This window comes from Colias croceus, chromosome 3 (genome assembly GCF_905220415.1).
Source record: "Colias croceus chromosome 3, ilColCroc2.1".
Classification (NCBI taxonomy): Eukaryota; Metazoa; Arthropoda; class Insecta; order Lepidoptera; family Pieridae; genus Colias; species Colias croceus.
Genome location: NC_059539.1, coordinates 12,367,193 through 12,384,564, shown reverse-complemented (window position 1 = coordinate 12,384,564; position 17,372 = coordinate 12,367,193). Strand labels below are relative to the sequence as shown.

At 33.2% G+C, this 17,372-nt stretch overlaps 2 protein-coding genes across 2 annotated transcripts in view; one reads left to right on the top strand and one right to left on the bottom strand.

Annotated features, from left to right (window-relative positions):
- Positions 1–17,372, bottom strand: part of LOC123706013 (transcription factor Sox-21-B-like) — a 39,291-nt gene that overhangs the window by 4,350 nt on the left and 17,569 nt on the right. The window contains exons 3-4 of the mRNA XM_045655133.1: positions 17,122–17,316; positions 3,377–3,519 (exon numbers count right to left, since the gene is read on the bottom strand). Coding sequence (XP_045511089.1) covers positions 3,377–3,519; positions 17,122–17,316 — 338 coding nt within the window. The remainder of the gene's footprint in view (positions 1–3,376; positions 3,520–17,121; positions 17,317–17,372) is intronic.
- On the top strand, positions 7,900–10,322 carry LOC123706014. Its single transcript, XM_045655134.1, has 2 exons — positions 7,900–8,786; positions 9,211–10,322. The coding sequence occupies exons 1-2, from the start codon at positions 8,333–8,335 to the stop codon at positions 9,264–9,266; spliced, it is 510 nt and encodes a 169-aa protein (XP_045511090.1). The 5' UTR covers positions 7,900–8,332; the 3' UTR covers positions 9,267–10,322.

Genomic DNA, 17,372 nt, shown 5'->3' with positions numbered 1-17,372 from the left:
ATTGATAATTAAAAGTGTTGCATTTCAATAAAACGTAAGATTCGTGTTAGGTTCCATATGTTAAATTATCGTTGATCTTAATTTATATTTTAAATTGTAATACTACTAATACGCTTGCGAATCTGTCATTATTAAAGATATTATTTTAAAGTCATGCAGTTACAAACGATATTACCAAAAACACACATAAAATCTTCACGAACACATAAAAAAAATGTGTACCAAGGTTTTAAAATAACTTAAAAGTGTCAGCCCTAACAGCAGCTACCGAAACAAAACTTTCGCTCATATTAATTAATCGATACTTTGAAATCGAGAGCATTGTATAAGCAGGCACGAGTACTTGAATGCCTTTTGTTTTTAACACAACTATCACGTAATGACAATAACAATAAATGACAATAACAATAAATAAAACATATGAAATGAAACATTGAAATTAAGAAAAGATTAAAAACGGTGGAATAAATTTGTCAGTATGTTAGGTATTTGATCAAGAACGAATGAATTGATAATACTTATTAATTTTGATAAGAACATTAGAAAATATGGTATTTTTCGTTATGGACCAGAATTTATATTGTAGGGGATAAAAATTTTGTATCACAACAACACATAGTAGGTATGTAAATAAAATAAGATAAGTATCTAAATATTAGTATGTATTATGAGAATTATTATAGTTATAATACTGTGATAAAAAATAAAAATATGTTTAACCTATGTCACTCAGACATAGCTTTCTAGTTTCTAATGATGAAATAAGTCAAAATTTTGATATCCAAAACATTTAACAGACATACAAATAAAATCCATCATACAATTAATCTAGAATTAAAGTATTTTCATCCATAAAACATCCCATAATCATCAAGGGTGTAATCTTAATCTCATCCCTTAAACGCCTCCCCCACGCTTGACGTCTAATCCCAGCACCCTTCGAGTACTCATGTATAATCGATTCGTTTAATTATTGGATAAACATTCGAATTGATTTTTTTTATTTTTTTAATTTAAGGCGTGTGTTGTAGTGTTTATATTGTTAAATTGTTTGGCCAGTTAATCCTAGTTAAAACTTTACATTGTTACACTTAATCTTCGTCAACATTCTCATCTCTGAACTAGGCACTAGTCCAATAACATTAAATGGAATAACAAAAATCATGTCAATGTAAATGCATAAATAAATCATCTCTAAGTAAGCTTTTTAGCTGTAATATTCAGAACGATTTAATCCATACTATAACTTAATGATCTAAGATACTATAATATTATAAATGCGAAAGGAACTCTCTCTGTCTGACTGTTACCTACTCAATCACGCCTAAACTGCTGAACCAATTTTCATGAAATTTGGTATGGAGATATTTTGATACCCGAGAATGGACATTTTAATGCCGGGAATATGACGCAATCCCGGAAATCCCACGGGAACGGGAACTATGCGGGCTTTTCTTCGCTTGCGCGGGAGAAGCCGCGGGCGGAAACCTAGTAATAAATAAACTACCTATGCCAAACTATGTATATTGTATAGTTTCTTGTCATTTTATTTTCATCGACACTAGGCAACTCTTTTCGTTTTTTTAAATTTTTTAATTCTAAAAAAAAACAAATCCATGGTTACCGTACAACCCTCATCATATTGTTTACAGTCAGGAAGGGTCATCGCAAAATAATTAGCGGGTCCGACCCTTGTTTACTGCGAAACGTAACTTGGATTACAAATAACTTTAAGATTTAGTTCGGGGAAGATGGTTTTTTAAGGGTTAACCGTTAAGGTGATGTTGTTTTTTTAAAGTTTATAAGAATACCTACGGTTTTTACTGTGCTACATAGTACACTATGCTATAGCACTGTAGAAATGCCTATAGGCATTATAGGTATATGTTATCGTACTACACCTAATTTTAGTAAAAGAACTGATAAGTATCAGCTGCTAAAACTTTCGTGGATTACAATAATGCAGAAATAGGAAAATTAACTAAATTCATTGTAATATTAATTTATGACAAGTAAGTATATGATTACAACCAGTGATTTATTCACTCAATATTTTTGCCTACCTATAAGCTAAAAAAGCCGGCTCTTCAAAAAAAGTCACCCAAGATTGTTTTGAAAAAACATAAATAAGTTAATTTAATCCTAAACGAAGCGTAAAACCATAGTTAACTCAAAAAAAATACCAAAAAACGTAACATGCGGCCCGTTTCGCACACCTACCGTTTAGCGTGACGAATTGTCAAAATTTTACCGACTTTCCCAAAAAAAGGTACTACGAAAAGTAGCGCCTCGCTAATTTAAAGAGTAAACTCATTCCGTATTAATTACACGCGTGTTATTTTTTTTAATAAATTACGTTTTACGCAGCTAATTAGGTGGAATGATGAGTCAGCTGATCGTCTTAAGTTGCCGACATGTTTTGATGATGTAATCATTTGTGTCATACAAAAAATTGGAATATTTGATGCTAAATTATAGACCATAGGCAGTATGCGGGTTAATTAAAATTAACTACTGTATATTTCAGGGTTAACTACAGTTTTAGTAAACCAATCTTAGGATTGACTTTTCAAATTAGGTAGGTAATATTTTTATTAATATTTAAATCAAGTTGATATTGTATAATTATCGATTGAAAAAATCAGTTCTTAAAATAATAAATGTAAGTATGTAACCTATACATCAATCCATCAATTTGGTTTAATTGTTAGATCAATATTTTTAAAATAAATAAATAAATAAATATAAAATAAAGAAGCAAGTACTTAATACATTTATAAGTCAAATCCCAATAAGGGCATCATTCAAAGGCGAGTGTTAAATAAACAAAGATTCAAGTGTAACTTTTCGCATCTCGTATTGAGGTACGATTTATCGCGAAAGGCTAATAAAAATTATATGGTTTAAATTATTTTTGTGAAGTTGTTTCAAGACTTCTTTGTTTATTTTATTGAGATTTTTGTTTACATTACTTTTGCGATTAAAATTTAAACACCGAAAGTTTTTAAATCGGACCTGTAGTTTCTGAGATTTGCGCGTTAAACAAACAAACAAACTCTTCAGCTTTATAATATTAGCCTATATCTATTTAATTATTACCTATATAGCCGTCAGCGAAATAAAGTCTGTTTGTTTAAAAAAAGATAACTTAGATTTTGTCAGACACTCTTAAAAATTAAATGTTTTCAATAATGAAATGTAACAGTGCCAATGAAACCAAACTCATATTATATCAATTCAAACTAAACACTACCTTCCAAAAAGTAACTACATTTTAATTCTACAAGAATATAATACCTACATGTTAGTGTTACCCGCGCAAGTGAGGTATAATAACCTCTTTTTTGTCATCTCGAACATAATATTATCAACATACCTGTGCATTAGGCGTAAGAGCAGCCGATATAGCGGTCTGCTGCGCCGCTGCAGCCGCCGCGGCCGCCATGCTGGCCCCGAGCGGGCCGTACGCGGCCCCGTAGTACCCGGACATCGCCTGTCCCATGCCCCCACCTGCCATGCCTGTACAATAAAATAAAGTTAAAGCATAGTTATTGTATGGAGTAATCTATAAAAATATTATAAAGAGGAAAGGTTTGTAATTATGTATGTGTATATTATGTATGGTTTTCACGCATGAACTACGGGACCGATTTCAAAAATTCTTTCACCATTAGAAAGCTGCACCTCCACTGAGCATCATAGGCTAGGTTTTATCCAGGTAGGTAATCTCACGGGAACGGGAACTATGCGGGTTTTTCTTCGAAAACGCGGGCAAAGCCGCAGGCGGAAAGCTATAGTATAATATAAGACGACAACGCTATATAAAAAAGAAAATCTATCAAATAATCAACACAATTTTTGAACTCAATATTTTTTTAAGAAGGATTTTAAAACGTAATTGTGTTCATTTCCATCAAGTTCGTATCAATCAATAAATCCTTATAGTTATCGTATTGTATAATATATTTTGTAAAACAGAAAACATACAAAAAAAAAAACAATTCTTATAAACTCTCATTGATTCAAGAATTTATCTAAGGATGATTTTAAAATGTCTTCAGTTAAGCAAGTATCAATAAATATATAAGTTCGAAGATCATCTTTTGATTTAGAAACATAAACTATATCATAACTTATAAACAACTACGACAAAACAATATTAAACCACCTACCTCTAAAGTCTAAGTAATACACTACCACACAGAACTGCAAGTCCCCTATTCATTACAACATAATCCCATTAACCCAAACTAAGTTGTGTTTAATAAACACCTTGAGACCTCAACTGACCGCAGTTAATAGTACTCTAGAGGTCTACACAATGAAATAATTAATTGCTCTCGATCTGAGGTCTCTGTATTGTAGGTACTTTACTCTCTCGGACGGTAGCATTTAGATGAACTAGATAGACAGTGTCTAAACTCTAAACTAATATTTTGAGAGGAACTTGTGTTTTTGTTATGGTTTCACACTACTGAAGTTATTTGAGAAGTTCTTTCAGCAGCTCAATCACATGGGCTAAATTTCGGACGGAGACGGGATTAGCGGCTAGTAAATATACCTAGTAGTTAAATATAATTATTAATTACAGTGTAGGTAATTGTTGATACAGAAGTTTTGTTATATTATATAGATAACGCAAAACGTTCCAGGTATAAATTGCGGTGAAAATAAAGTAAAAAAAAAAAACGCATAAAGCCTTCCAGATAATTTATTTGCGAGGAGATTCAAATAAATGTGATAAAACCTCTTCACTAACAATAAACGTCATTATGCTTAGGCGCCTCTGAATTTCAAATTAGATGTCATTTATGACATATCAATATCCGCATTACACGTAATCGAACACTCGATGTCTTCGAAATTTAAATTCTAAAAAAATAATATGAATCCCCCTTTGTGGTGACGTCACTCGAACCTACAACATATTATAAAGCGCGCCAATTCCATTTTGCGTGTCGGAAACTCGATTCGCTTCTTTTTCAAACGCACTAAAGGTCAAATTCACTTGACAATCTATTAAGAGATATTTCCATTTAATAGAAGGGACGCTGGAGATTTTTTTTATTATATTTTATAATTAAATTCGTTGTCATCTCGCGGTATTCTGTCTCCGTCTGGTATTGGCGTGAATAACGATGGATTTTCTCCTCGAACTTTGTGAAGAGTTTTATTAATTTAAAACGCGATGTTTGAATTAGATGGGTTTTCGGATTTTATAATTATTGTCACAGATAACAAACTAAACATGTACAGTGCGACATAAAAGAGATGAAATTAATTAATTTGGAACTAATTTTTTTTTCATTATCTGGCAACCCTAAATTTTCAATGCAGCTGTCAAGTTGAATAAAAATTTGTTGTTTTTTTGGTGAAGTTGAGAATTCTTAAGATAAAATTGTAATTTTGAACAAGAAATTTACTCAAAAAAGGAGAAATCATGAAAAAGGTTAAACGTAGCGGTGTCCGTGATGCCATGTATAAAGTTTTAATTCGGTGTTTCACATAATTTCAAGCTGAAAAACGAGAAAAATATTTGGAAAACGTTTTAAAACGTACAGCAGATTATACCGGTGAGATTCCATTTGTTTTTGCTCAGTACTACGTAAAATAGAATATTCCATTAGTGACGAGTGTTTAATGTACGTATCTAGGGCGATTATTACGTTTTTGAAATTCAATTTGAGGTTATTTGTATGTAAACAAAAACTAGTTTTTGTAGTGCGACCAGCACAATTTGAGTCAAGAAGTTATATCCAATCCAACCAGCCTTAAATAGTATAGTGATAACTATTTTCATACAACTACCTATGAATCCTTACTTACTACTCTAGAGTGGCGCAGGGACCCAAAGTGAGTCTTGGCCTCCGACATAAAAAAAAATATTTTTAAGCTACTAAATAAATATGTTCAATGCACTATGTATTTGATTTTATTCATCTTAATTCGTTTGTTATAGGGGTTTCTGAAAGCACAGTACGAAGGACAGTGGAGCAATGGAGTAAAAATGAAGGAGAATATCTACAAAAAATAAATAAAAATATGTAGTTTTCAAATCACCTTGTTTTTTTTTACCTGACGGACCCAGAAGGAGGGTAATGTGTTTGAGCCTAAGGTTTGAGCTGTATGTATGTATGTTTGTTTGTTCGTATGTTTGATTCTATGTGCGCCTCTGCAGTCTAAATGGCTTGACCGATTTCTATAAACTAATTCCAAATACATTTAAGTAAAATTTGACCTAGGTAGGTTATTTAAAATACTAATGTATTTTTGTCTTAAATTTACACGATGATCAATGAAACAACTTTAAATCGCGGTATTTATTACTTTTAATATTTTGATTTTTATTCTATAGTATCAAGATCGCTTGCGTCGCAGTATCAGTGTTGCTATATGAGCGACGGTGGCGCCCTCATTTTTTTTCATCTCTTTTGTGTCGCACTGTACGTCAAGAGTATATCATATTTTAACGACGGTTATTGAAAGTTGGAACATTAATTTCATTGAGATGTTTATAACGATGCTAGTATTGATTTATTATATGCTACTTTATATCGAAATAAAATATTTAATTATCCAATAGTGGGCAATATATTACTAAGTGCGGACGGCATTATTCATAAATATGACAATACTTTATTTGTATTATTAATAACACGAATAAACTATTGCGCACAATGGAATTTGCAATTTTCTGTCTAAATTTATTACTCAATAACTCAGTAACTATTGTAGAATAAATCAATAAACAATATTCACAGGAATTTCTCAATATGCCAACGAATCTTAACCAATTGACAGACACAAATTCTTAATTTTCTACACATTACATGAGAACCCGCAAAGAACAATAGTGTCGTAGAAAATACCAAAATAGTCTCATCACACGACCAGCCCATGAAATAAATCGAAACAAAAATTTCCCTTACGTAACACTACGAAAAAAGTAGATTTTAATAAACCCTAGCAAGACGTGGAATATAAACTGTAATTTCGGCCCCTCGCCGGACAAAGCGTCCATTTTCGCCGTCCCCATTCAGGTAGCATAATGACTGGCTTCCTATATGTTAATACGTAAATATAGCAAGGTATTGTGCATGCGAGATCGGTTTGAAAAAGGTCGAACGGATTCCCAATGGGCTGCCTCCCCCGTCACTTTTGTTGCGTGTTAAATTTTACGGAAAATGTCCATTTTTCTGTGCTGTTGGGCTAAGGTATTGGTGTTTTATGGTAATGTGATTCGAAATCTTGGTTATACGAGATAGAAGTGATCAGAGTGTATTGGTGATTGTGGCAAAGTGCATATGTAAGAATGTAGACAGATTCGAACCACGTTACACACATGTCATGACATTTTATATCTAACTATCTGTGCCACGCGGTTTTAACCGCATTACTCCGCTCCTGTTGGTCTTAGCGAGATGATAATATTATATATAGCAAATAGCCTCCCTCGATAAGTGGGCTATCTTAAATAAGTGGGTTTAAACAAACAAACTCTTCAGCTCTATAATAATAGGTATAGATAGGTATACACTTTCATGGTAATTTGTTGAGCAGATTGTTAATAATAAAGTTTTATATACCCGTAGGACATTAAATTGGTCTAGCGTGGGTAGAACTTCGATTAAATGTTATCATTTTTATAGGGCTTTCTTGATTTATTCTGGAAAGTAGGGATATAAATGTCTATTCATAATTTCTTTACAAACCGTTCTTTGATCTAACAACTGACTACGTAAAGTTCTAACTATTCACCCTTTAATATTGTATGGTTTCCCTAACAATTAACTCTTTCTTTTGATGTTTTTTGGGGTCAGGTGTTTGGTTACATTTAATATAACCATCTATGTACTTCAGCGTTACCATTTTCTTCCTTCTTTACATTATTATTGTGGGAATAGGATAAATAATTAAGATTGTATTTCATAACTACTTTTATTTTTAGTCTGTGCTTTTCTATTATTTAATCTGTGGATATGTTATCTGTAGACTGTAAAACGATCTATGTTGTCTATGACTTGACTTTGTGTTTTTTTGGTACGAGGTAATGGAGGATTGTTGAAATGTATTTTTGATATGTAACCGGTGTCTGGGAAATAAATCGATTGGGCGAATTTGGCTTTTCATTTACACCATCCCCACATAATTTGGGGGCTCGTCCGGGATACGGGATGGTGGAATAAAGAAAAAACAGACGAAGACTATGATGCCGGTGATTTAACCTGATTAAGAATTTACGAATTACGAACGAAGACTAAGATTTAAAGAAGCTTATGATTATACGATTACGACTTGAAGACTATAAAACTTTTTATTTACATTATTCAACATGCCGCCGAAACGAGTAAAAGATGATGATGATTGTGGTGAACCATCGCCGCGTATTTCCTTCAATGACTTAGAGAAATCAATGACGCCATTTTCGGGTGATGATGCCTATGGCATCGAAACATTCGTAAAAGATTTTGAAGATATTTCCTCTTTAATGCAATGGGGCGAAATAGAAAAACTCATATTTTCGAAGCGGCTTCTCGCGGGAACCGCCAAGCTATTTTTACGTTCACTAAGTGGGACCACCACGTGGGATACACTTAAGTCTGAGCTCCGTGAGGAATTTGGTAAGAAGTTGAACAGTGCAACTGTTCACAAGAGACTTTCAACTCGCCGGATGAAGATGAATGAGACTCATCAGCAATATTTTTTACATATGAAGGAACTTGCAGTACTTGGGAATGTTGAAGATGAAGCCCTGATGGAATATGTCATCGACGGTATTAAAGACAGTGAGTCCAACAAAAATATTTTATATGGCGCTTGTAACATTAAAGAATTCAGAAAGAAATTAGACATTTATTCAGAAATTAAGAAAAAATCATATTCACCTAATAAGATTCAAAGTAATTCAGTATCAAAGTCCATTGGCATGAAAATTCAAAAAACACTACGAGTAAAGAGATGTTTCAATTGTGGAGATTTAGATCATGAGTCGCCTAATTGTACTAAAGGCATTAAATGTTTTAAATGCAACTTGTTTGGCCATAAATCAACTGAATGTTCTAAAAGTATAAAAAAGAGTTTGGAAATTATGTCAACTAAAAATAATATTGATGTGAGACCTTTCAAGAAGCTGAAAATAAATAATATTGATGTAGAAGCCCTGATTGATACCGGAAGCGATGTTAATTTAATAATTATGTCTTATTTTAGGAAGATTCAAGGTGAAAAATTGTTATCTTATAGTTCAGGAACAACAGAAACTTTAACTGGAATAGCTGAAAAGGAAATTTATACAAAAGGATCATTCACAGCAAAAATTGAAATTGATGATTGTTATTTTGAAACTTTATTTTATGTTGTTGATGATGGCGCTATCCCTGTCAACATTATATTAGGAAATCCTGTACTGAAAGAAGTAGAAATCAATTTTAAATCTGGAACTATCACTGCAGCAAGAATATTACACCTTACAATGCTAGAGAATGAAAATGAAGATATCACAAATATTGAAAACAAAGAATATAAGAATAAAATACAGAATATTATAAAAGAATATAACCCCAAAAGATGTACTAAAGAATCAAATGTAAAACTTAAAATATTATTAACCGATGATGTACCAGTTTATCAGAATCCACGACGATTGTCACCTTTGGAGCTTAACATTGTTGACAAACAGATTAAAGAATGGCTTGATGAAGGAATAATAAAAACAAGTAAGTCTGATTATGCTAGTCCAATTGTGCTTGCAAAAAAGAAGAATGGAATGTTATGGAAGATTAAGGATGGAAATAAATTAATGGTTGTACCTAAGAAAATGCAAAATGAAATTATAAGAAAACATCATGAAAACGGACATTTTGGTTGTGTTAAGACTGAGGAATTAATAAATAGAAATTATTATATGGAGAATTTAAAAGAAAAGATTAAAACAAACATTGATAATTGCGTGGAATGTATACTTAATTCAAATAAAAGAGGAAAGAAGGAAGGATTTCTACATGTAATAGATAAAGGTGATTTACCATTGTCTACTTACCATATTGATCATCTACGACTGTTGACTCATCTGGGACAGATGATTCTGCAGGATGACCGTGTGGGAATAGGATAAATAATTAAGATTGTATTTCATAACTACTTTTATTTTTAGTCTGTGCTTTTCTATTATTTAATCTGTGGATATGTTATCTGTAGACTGTAAAACGATCTATGTTGTCTATGACTTGACTTTGTGTTTTTTTGGTACGAGGTAATGGAGGATTGTTGAAATGTATTTTTGATATGTAACCGGTGTCTGGGAAATAAATCGATTGGGCGAATTTGGCTTTTCATTTACACCATCCCCACATATAGTCAACAGCGAAGTTTTAATTGTTCCCATATAGCTTGCTTTCAATATCGAAAATCAGTCCAATACTTTCTGCCCACAACGTTATTATTCGGGTGGCCAAAATCATTGAACTTGTTCTACACTAAAATTCTTCACTATCCCATTTATAAATCCCTATCCGTCGCTTGCTCATTTGCCCCATCCTGTCAGTTCTGCGGAACCTCTAAGTGGATCAGCTCAATACGATTATCCACGGCCGAAACATCTCAACCAATGACATGGCGAAAATACAGCCGTTTCATACAAGCACCCCGACCCGGCTCTTGTTAACAAACCGTGCTTAAATTGATAGATTAGTTATGCTTTTGCAAATCATGCTAACATAGTTTCGCTGGTTTAACATCAAATGACCTGTGATGTTGTTGCTTTTGGTATGTGGTAATGGTGGTGCCAATTCTGAAAGGTACAAGAAATGTTAAGGTTATTTACCATTTTGACATTACCTTGTTATAGTACATACATAAATTATTATTTTATTAAACTTTAATATTCAATTAATTTTATAAGTTCCTGCTATATACTTTTCGCTACACAAGCTATGAAAACACCAAACATTTATCGTAATTATCCCTTCCCACACTATATCATATAATCCATGAAAAATACAACTCATTTCCGCAACCAGTTAACGATATAATATATCGCTCTCCGCACGTCCTCTCTCCCCGAGCGCTCGCCATCATCTGTCACGTAAATGTAAAATGACGTCACGCGACCGGCGGTGGTGGGGTGGCACTTCCGGAACGCATGCGATTGGTCACTTCCGCTCACTAACAAACACTATGCTAATGGTGACACAGCGATTTATTGGAAGAAATTTCCCTTTTCGCTATTTTTATGGCGTTTATTGCGTAATTATACGATTCGCAGTGGTAAAGATTAAGTGTAAATTTTTGGAGAGACATTGACCGTTATTAAATGATAAAATCAAGCATCAATGGTCAGCTTTGTAGTGTTTTAATGGAAAAAGTATAAATTGTATTATTTTAAGAAATAAAAACTAAAATAAAGGACGGTAAAAGAATTTTTAATTTTAAAAGAAAATTACCTAAGTACTCCTTTTATTTTTGTAAAACCATGATCTAATTAAACCTATTATTGACGTCTTTAAATCCAAACATCCTTTTATCTGTCCAAACACACATTGTCTCAAGTTTAAACGATACAAAAGAATATCAAATCAATATTTGTAGCCGCATTATTATAATGGGACACATGTTTTGTCTTTTATTTGATTTTCCTTTAAAAATGTGCCTAATTATTAGCATATTAATAGTTATACAGTTTATAATGTTATGTAAGAAGGTCGGGTATGTTTGTTTTTCATAATGGTTTTATCTGTTTTTATAGAATTGCGCAATTGATATTGATTGAACAAGTAATTAATTTTGAACGAGAAGAATACTATGTGTGAATCCGAATGAAATTGGACTTAGATTGTATTTAAGACTTAAAAAAAAGAGCGTGGGTGCCGAGCACACGTGTCAGAAGTGAAACTTCTTTGGCAAGATTCAAAGATACCAAAATTTTTGCAAAAGCGTATTCCATGACGTGACGGTATTGCCATGACGCGACCTTGAAATTTTACTCTCAACGCGCCTAAAGTTTTTACAGTCTCAATTTTAATAAAATATGTACTTTGTCTAGTACCTACTGCAAAAATCACAAATATTTTTACAAGCACCGCCAAGTTACTGCCAAATTAGCGGCAAAACATATTAACGTCGGTCAAATCGCCCCAAGAGGCAGTGCTGAGTGTGTCGCGACCCTTACGCGCCACGCGCCGCCACGTGTGTCGCCACCCTTAATTGAACTTTTAAGTTATTTAAATACATTTTTGTATTAATTATTTGGAAGCTTTTGTGGATCAAAGAAATTGATTAGACGATGTATATAAACATGAAATTGTTTGAGGTTTAAGGGACATCAGATAACTTTTTATTAATTAAAAATTATATTTTCGATATGTTTTATTAGTCTACCATCGGGATCAATCGCAATTTTTTTTATAAAAATGTCTATTTATATGAAGGTAGTTTTTTTATGAACTAACATTTATAAAAAAAAATTGGTTGTCTGTGTAGTCGGTTTACTGACGATAGTTGTACGTGACAACGATTGTGCTTCTTTGTCGCTTGTTCCGCGCTCTCGCTTGCACTTCAAGCCTTACATGGAACGCCTCAGAGCGAGGTAACGCCGCATGAGTCATGTTTTTTCGGGCGTGCAGCCGGCTCTATCGAATTATAAGACGTTGTCACATCAAAAACTAAACCTATACCTATTCTAAACACCGTCCTCAATCCCGACATGCAAATCTATTCAGACACTATCAACACACACACACACACATACACGCACACAGACCTACACGCACACATTTACTCCACACACAATAGGTACTGAAATTTCTTACCCAGAAAATTAATTAATACGAAAACAGTCAGCCAAGACAAAACCACATGAAGAATTTACATAAGCCCATTACGCAATATCACTATAAGTCACCCCTAGCATGCAATTAACTTAAAAGCTACTTTAGTGTGTCACGACCCTTAGTTAAGGGCGGTGGCACACGTGCCGGCCACACCCACGGTTAAACCGCAGTCAATAATCAGTATTATAAATCGGGGAAGTTTAAATTCTTGAAAAAGAGGAAGCCGTAGAATATTAGGAAATAAATTATTACAAGTTCTCTATAAAGTAAAAACAAAATATTTTTTTGACATTCGATGAATCCGAGCTAACAGACATACATACATGACAAAACTCAGTATTTAGGTATGTTTAAAATAAATATGTATAAGTAGGTATTATTTACTGAAACCATCTCAAAATACTTTTAACATAATACATTAACTTTAGCCTTAAAGTTAACTTAGGTAGATATTATATTCAAGAACGAATGTGTTTGTATACCTACTTACTGTAGGTATGTATTTGTGAAACTTTTGCATACGGTACCATACTTTGTCTATTAAAATTAAATACTTCTACTTATTAACATGGTGCTATTTGAGTCGCAAAATCTTTTAAACATGGATATGACCCCAAAACTAAAAAGTATAGAATTTCACCATTACCATAATAACAGAGTCCGAGTCCAAAAATTCAATATCATCCCCTTTACATCCTTCAATAGCCACAATATAACCCTAAGTTTGACGCACCCCCGCCATTGTCACCTTCACTTTGACAGCGAAAACTGTCAACTGTCAAAAGCAGCCAAGAAGGTTTAAACTATGCGTTCCATGTTCTATTTTCAAACGCTTTTCATATTTGGAATCTTTTGTACTATTTTCATTTTCGTGTTCATTATTGTGCGCGTGTGTGTCGTCGATTATAATGGCATTCCATTTTCAAATAGAAACGGTTGTAGTTCTTAGGGACGGTTGTAGATCACAGATAACGTAGGAAATTGTTCCATTTTCAAACGTTTTGTCGATTTAGTTTTTTTATGGCGTGTTCTACTGAACAAATGAAGATAGATAGTGCGATTTGATTCTGTTCCAGGAAATGATGAGATTCTGTTTCTGTCTTCTTTGTTAAAATGTTTTTGTTGTAATGTACCCGAAGTTCGTAAATTAGTTCATGTAGGTACCTACTTTTTCGTGTTTTGGCGTTTAACTTTTTACAATTTTTGCTACTTAATCGATTAGTATTCCAATATGACCAAATATGTAATAAAAATGGATACAAAACGGCACATCATTATACATTTCCAAATCTTTGTAAAAACTTATCAGAACCATCTTAAATCTCAGCCATTTAAACATAACACCTCAAATGGCATCTTAAATAATCCTTTTATAAGCCATAATGCGAAACAGTAAATGACGATTGTTCAAATAATAGCTTACAAGTTTTTATTAATGCTCACGAAAAAAATTCGTGACTATTGACTCGTATTCCGTTGAGGCTAGTGACCGAGCCTCGTTTATAGAATTGGAATTAAAAACATATTTACAATGTTTTTTTATTGTTTTGTTAGGTATGTTTTTATGAGTCTGGCTGGGAGTAATAATAGTAGTAACGTATAAACTATAATGAATATGTGAGTGTTCGTTTGTAATGGGGATGGATTTTCGGAAGATACAGGGAACGCTGTTTGCTATAGGTACATAGGTATAGTTTTAAGAAAAAAATAAAATTAAGTTTGAAGTATATAATATGTGATTTTGATTTATGAAGTTAATATTCATCCAGTTACGTTCAGTTCCAATGTAATTTGATATAAGCTATAACACTTGAAAATACGAAGAAATACCTAGTAAAATCTGGTGAGTATCAATTAACATACATCGAAGATGATAAATAGGATGATGTTGAAATATGAATACAAGATTTCAACAACTTTGCACATTATACATGAAACGAATTTATGAGACACAAAAGTAACTACAGCTATTGTACTGGCTGCCATCATCCACTGGCGCCATTCACTTGCCAAATGCGAACGGTACATCGATTACGTAATCTTCAATAGTATGGCTCGACAAAAATCGATGACTTTCATTGAATAGCGCTCGCTGTCCCGAATAGCCTTTTCACATTGTAATATCTGAAGTATCGAGTATTGAGTTTGTTTAATTTTACTGGGTAACTCGTATGTATGTTTATTTGTAGTGTATAAAATATTTGTGTAACAGATTACGGCCATTGTAATTTGTAGCCAATCTTACTAACTTAAATTAAACTTTTGCAGCTATTGAAACAACGATATCTGTGACTGATGTAGAAGTAGGTAGGTATGAGACACGAGACACTGATGTACAGTGAAACTTTTGAGCATTTTTTTTTTAAATTTGAGCAGTTTCAAGGTTAAGTTGTTCACACAAGTTCAGAATATTTATCAATTAGGCATACTTTGATATAAAATACAATGTGACATCTAAAGCCTATTAGTGTAAAAGTGTAATAATATTTTATTTTACATTTTTATCACACAAAATCGAATCCCAAATACAGCGTAACATAAAAACGCAATAAAACCTACATTGTAGATTTGGTGTTTTTGATTATCTGTGGTCATTTCTGACATTAGCCGCGGCTTTACGACACGTAATGATAGCTTTTCGTGTGATTGCCGCGCAAAACAAAGATGGCCGCTATAAATGTCAAACTAGAATTAGATCCATTTACATAATGGTTGTGTTGGTTTTAATATGTCGTGTTATTATGCCAATATGTTAATTTTATTGCAGTGTCCTGTTTATTTTATTTAACTGGGATTAAAAGTTAACTGAATAACTTATGGGTTAAGTAATGAGTTTTATAATAATCTATAGGCCAGAAATAGGACGGGAGGTAGTGCTTATATGTTAGTTACCTACGTACTTACGTAGTACTAATATTATGAAGGAATGCTGAAACGGTACGATAAGCACTTTCATACTTTATTAATTATTCGATAATCAGTCTTTACTCTTTACGCATTAGTTCACTGTTCAATGAATGAATTATATAATTCACTTTAGTTTTCTGTTATTAAGCCTCTATGAAGATATATTTTTATAACATCATTATACAGTGAAACTTGGTTAAGTGGGACCTGGATAAGTGAGAAACCTCCATAACTGGAACTCATGCTGAGGTCCCAACACTTAGGCACTGAATTACCTCTGTTAGTTGGATGAGGTAAACCTCTATATCTGGGATTTGTTCTTTCGATTTATCATCCTAGTTACCTCTATAAATGAGACAGCGAGCGAATTTTATATGCATAAACCTCTGTAACTGAGATAACATTGTTTGTTTACTCATTCTTATTTTACCCACAAATTCCACACGTAATTCCAAGTACGTAGGTAAGTACAAATTTTGAGCTTCAATTACCTTCAGTTTTAGTTTCGCTATACTATCTTAAAGATGTTTATTTGAAAAATGTCAAAACGAAAGCTACAATCGTTATCATTACGTGGAAAACTGTACGTACGTGTACGTTTATCAGAATATCCTGAACTTGAACAGTATTTGCTAACATGGGTTAAGCAACTTCGTAACAAAAACCCTCTGTAAATGAGATAGATATTTATTTATACCTGTATATCTGAGACACTGGGTAAGTGTTGAATACAAGATTTCAACAACTTTGCACATTATACATAATATACCTCTATAAGTGAAACGACATTGCAGGTCCCTTGGTGTCTCACTTAACCAGGTTTCACTGTAATTGTCCACCCGGTACTATTAGGTACTTTCAGATAAGTTCTAGGTGTTCATCGTTAATGTCATAACATTTGCTCATCTTGACATTAAGCCTATCAATTATTATTAAATCTTATGCTGTGCCTCCAGTCATAGATGCATTTAAATAATCTACTATATAAAAATAAGTCGGGTTTTCCTTCCTGACGCTATAACTCCAGAATGCACGAACCGATTTCCACGGTTTTGCATTCGTTGGAAAGGTCTCGGGCTCCGTGAGGTTTATAGCAAAGAAAAGGATTCTCTGGTGGCGAAACGGAGTTCGCCGGGTTTGCTAGTGTTTTATATTTTCCAATTAATTGACAACAGAAAGAAAGTCACAAATTATGTTAACACATACTTAGATGACTTTTTAATGAATTTTAAACTCGATTTATTCATCCCGTAATCAACAACACTTTAAAGCCAGCATGGTCACATCATTTAAAGTTGTCACTTTAGTGACCCCGAAAATTCGCATCAAAACGCACAATAAGCTTACTGTTCCCTATAAAAATTGCATTTAAGATGAAAAAACTTACCAGCTCTCAACGCATCCATAGGCACACTGGGATACGGTATAGAGTACGGGTAGCCCTCCTTCCTCAGGGTCTTCGGTTTCCTCCTGGGCCGGTACTTGTAGTCGGGGTGCTCCTTCATGTGGATCGCTCGGAGACGCTTGGCTTCGTCGATGAAGGGCCGCTTCTCGTCTTCTGTAAGGAGCTTCCATTCTGCACCTAAAAGAGAATTGATTTTAATCAAAATGTTAAAGAAATTGATTTTGAAAATCCTT

What these genes read in the sequence shown, in the direction of transcription:
- LOC123706014 (XM_045655134.1), top strand. Translation starts at nt 8,333, where the DNA reads ATGCCGCCGAAACGAGTAAAAGATGATGATGATTGTGGTGAACCATCG. An exon ending in CATCGACGGTATTAAAGACA is followed by an intron (nt 8,787 to 9,210) that starts GTGAGTCCAACA and finishes GTCTTATTTTAG; the next exon opens with GAAGATTCAAGGTGAAAAAT.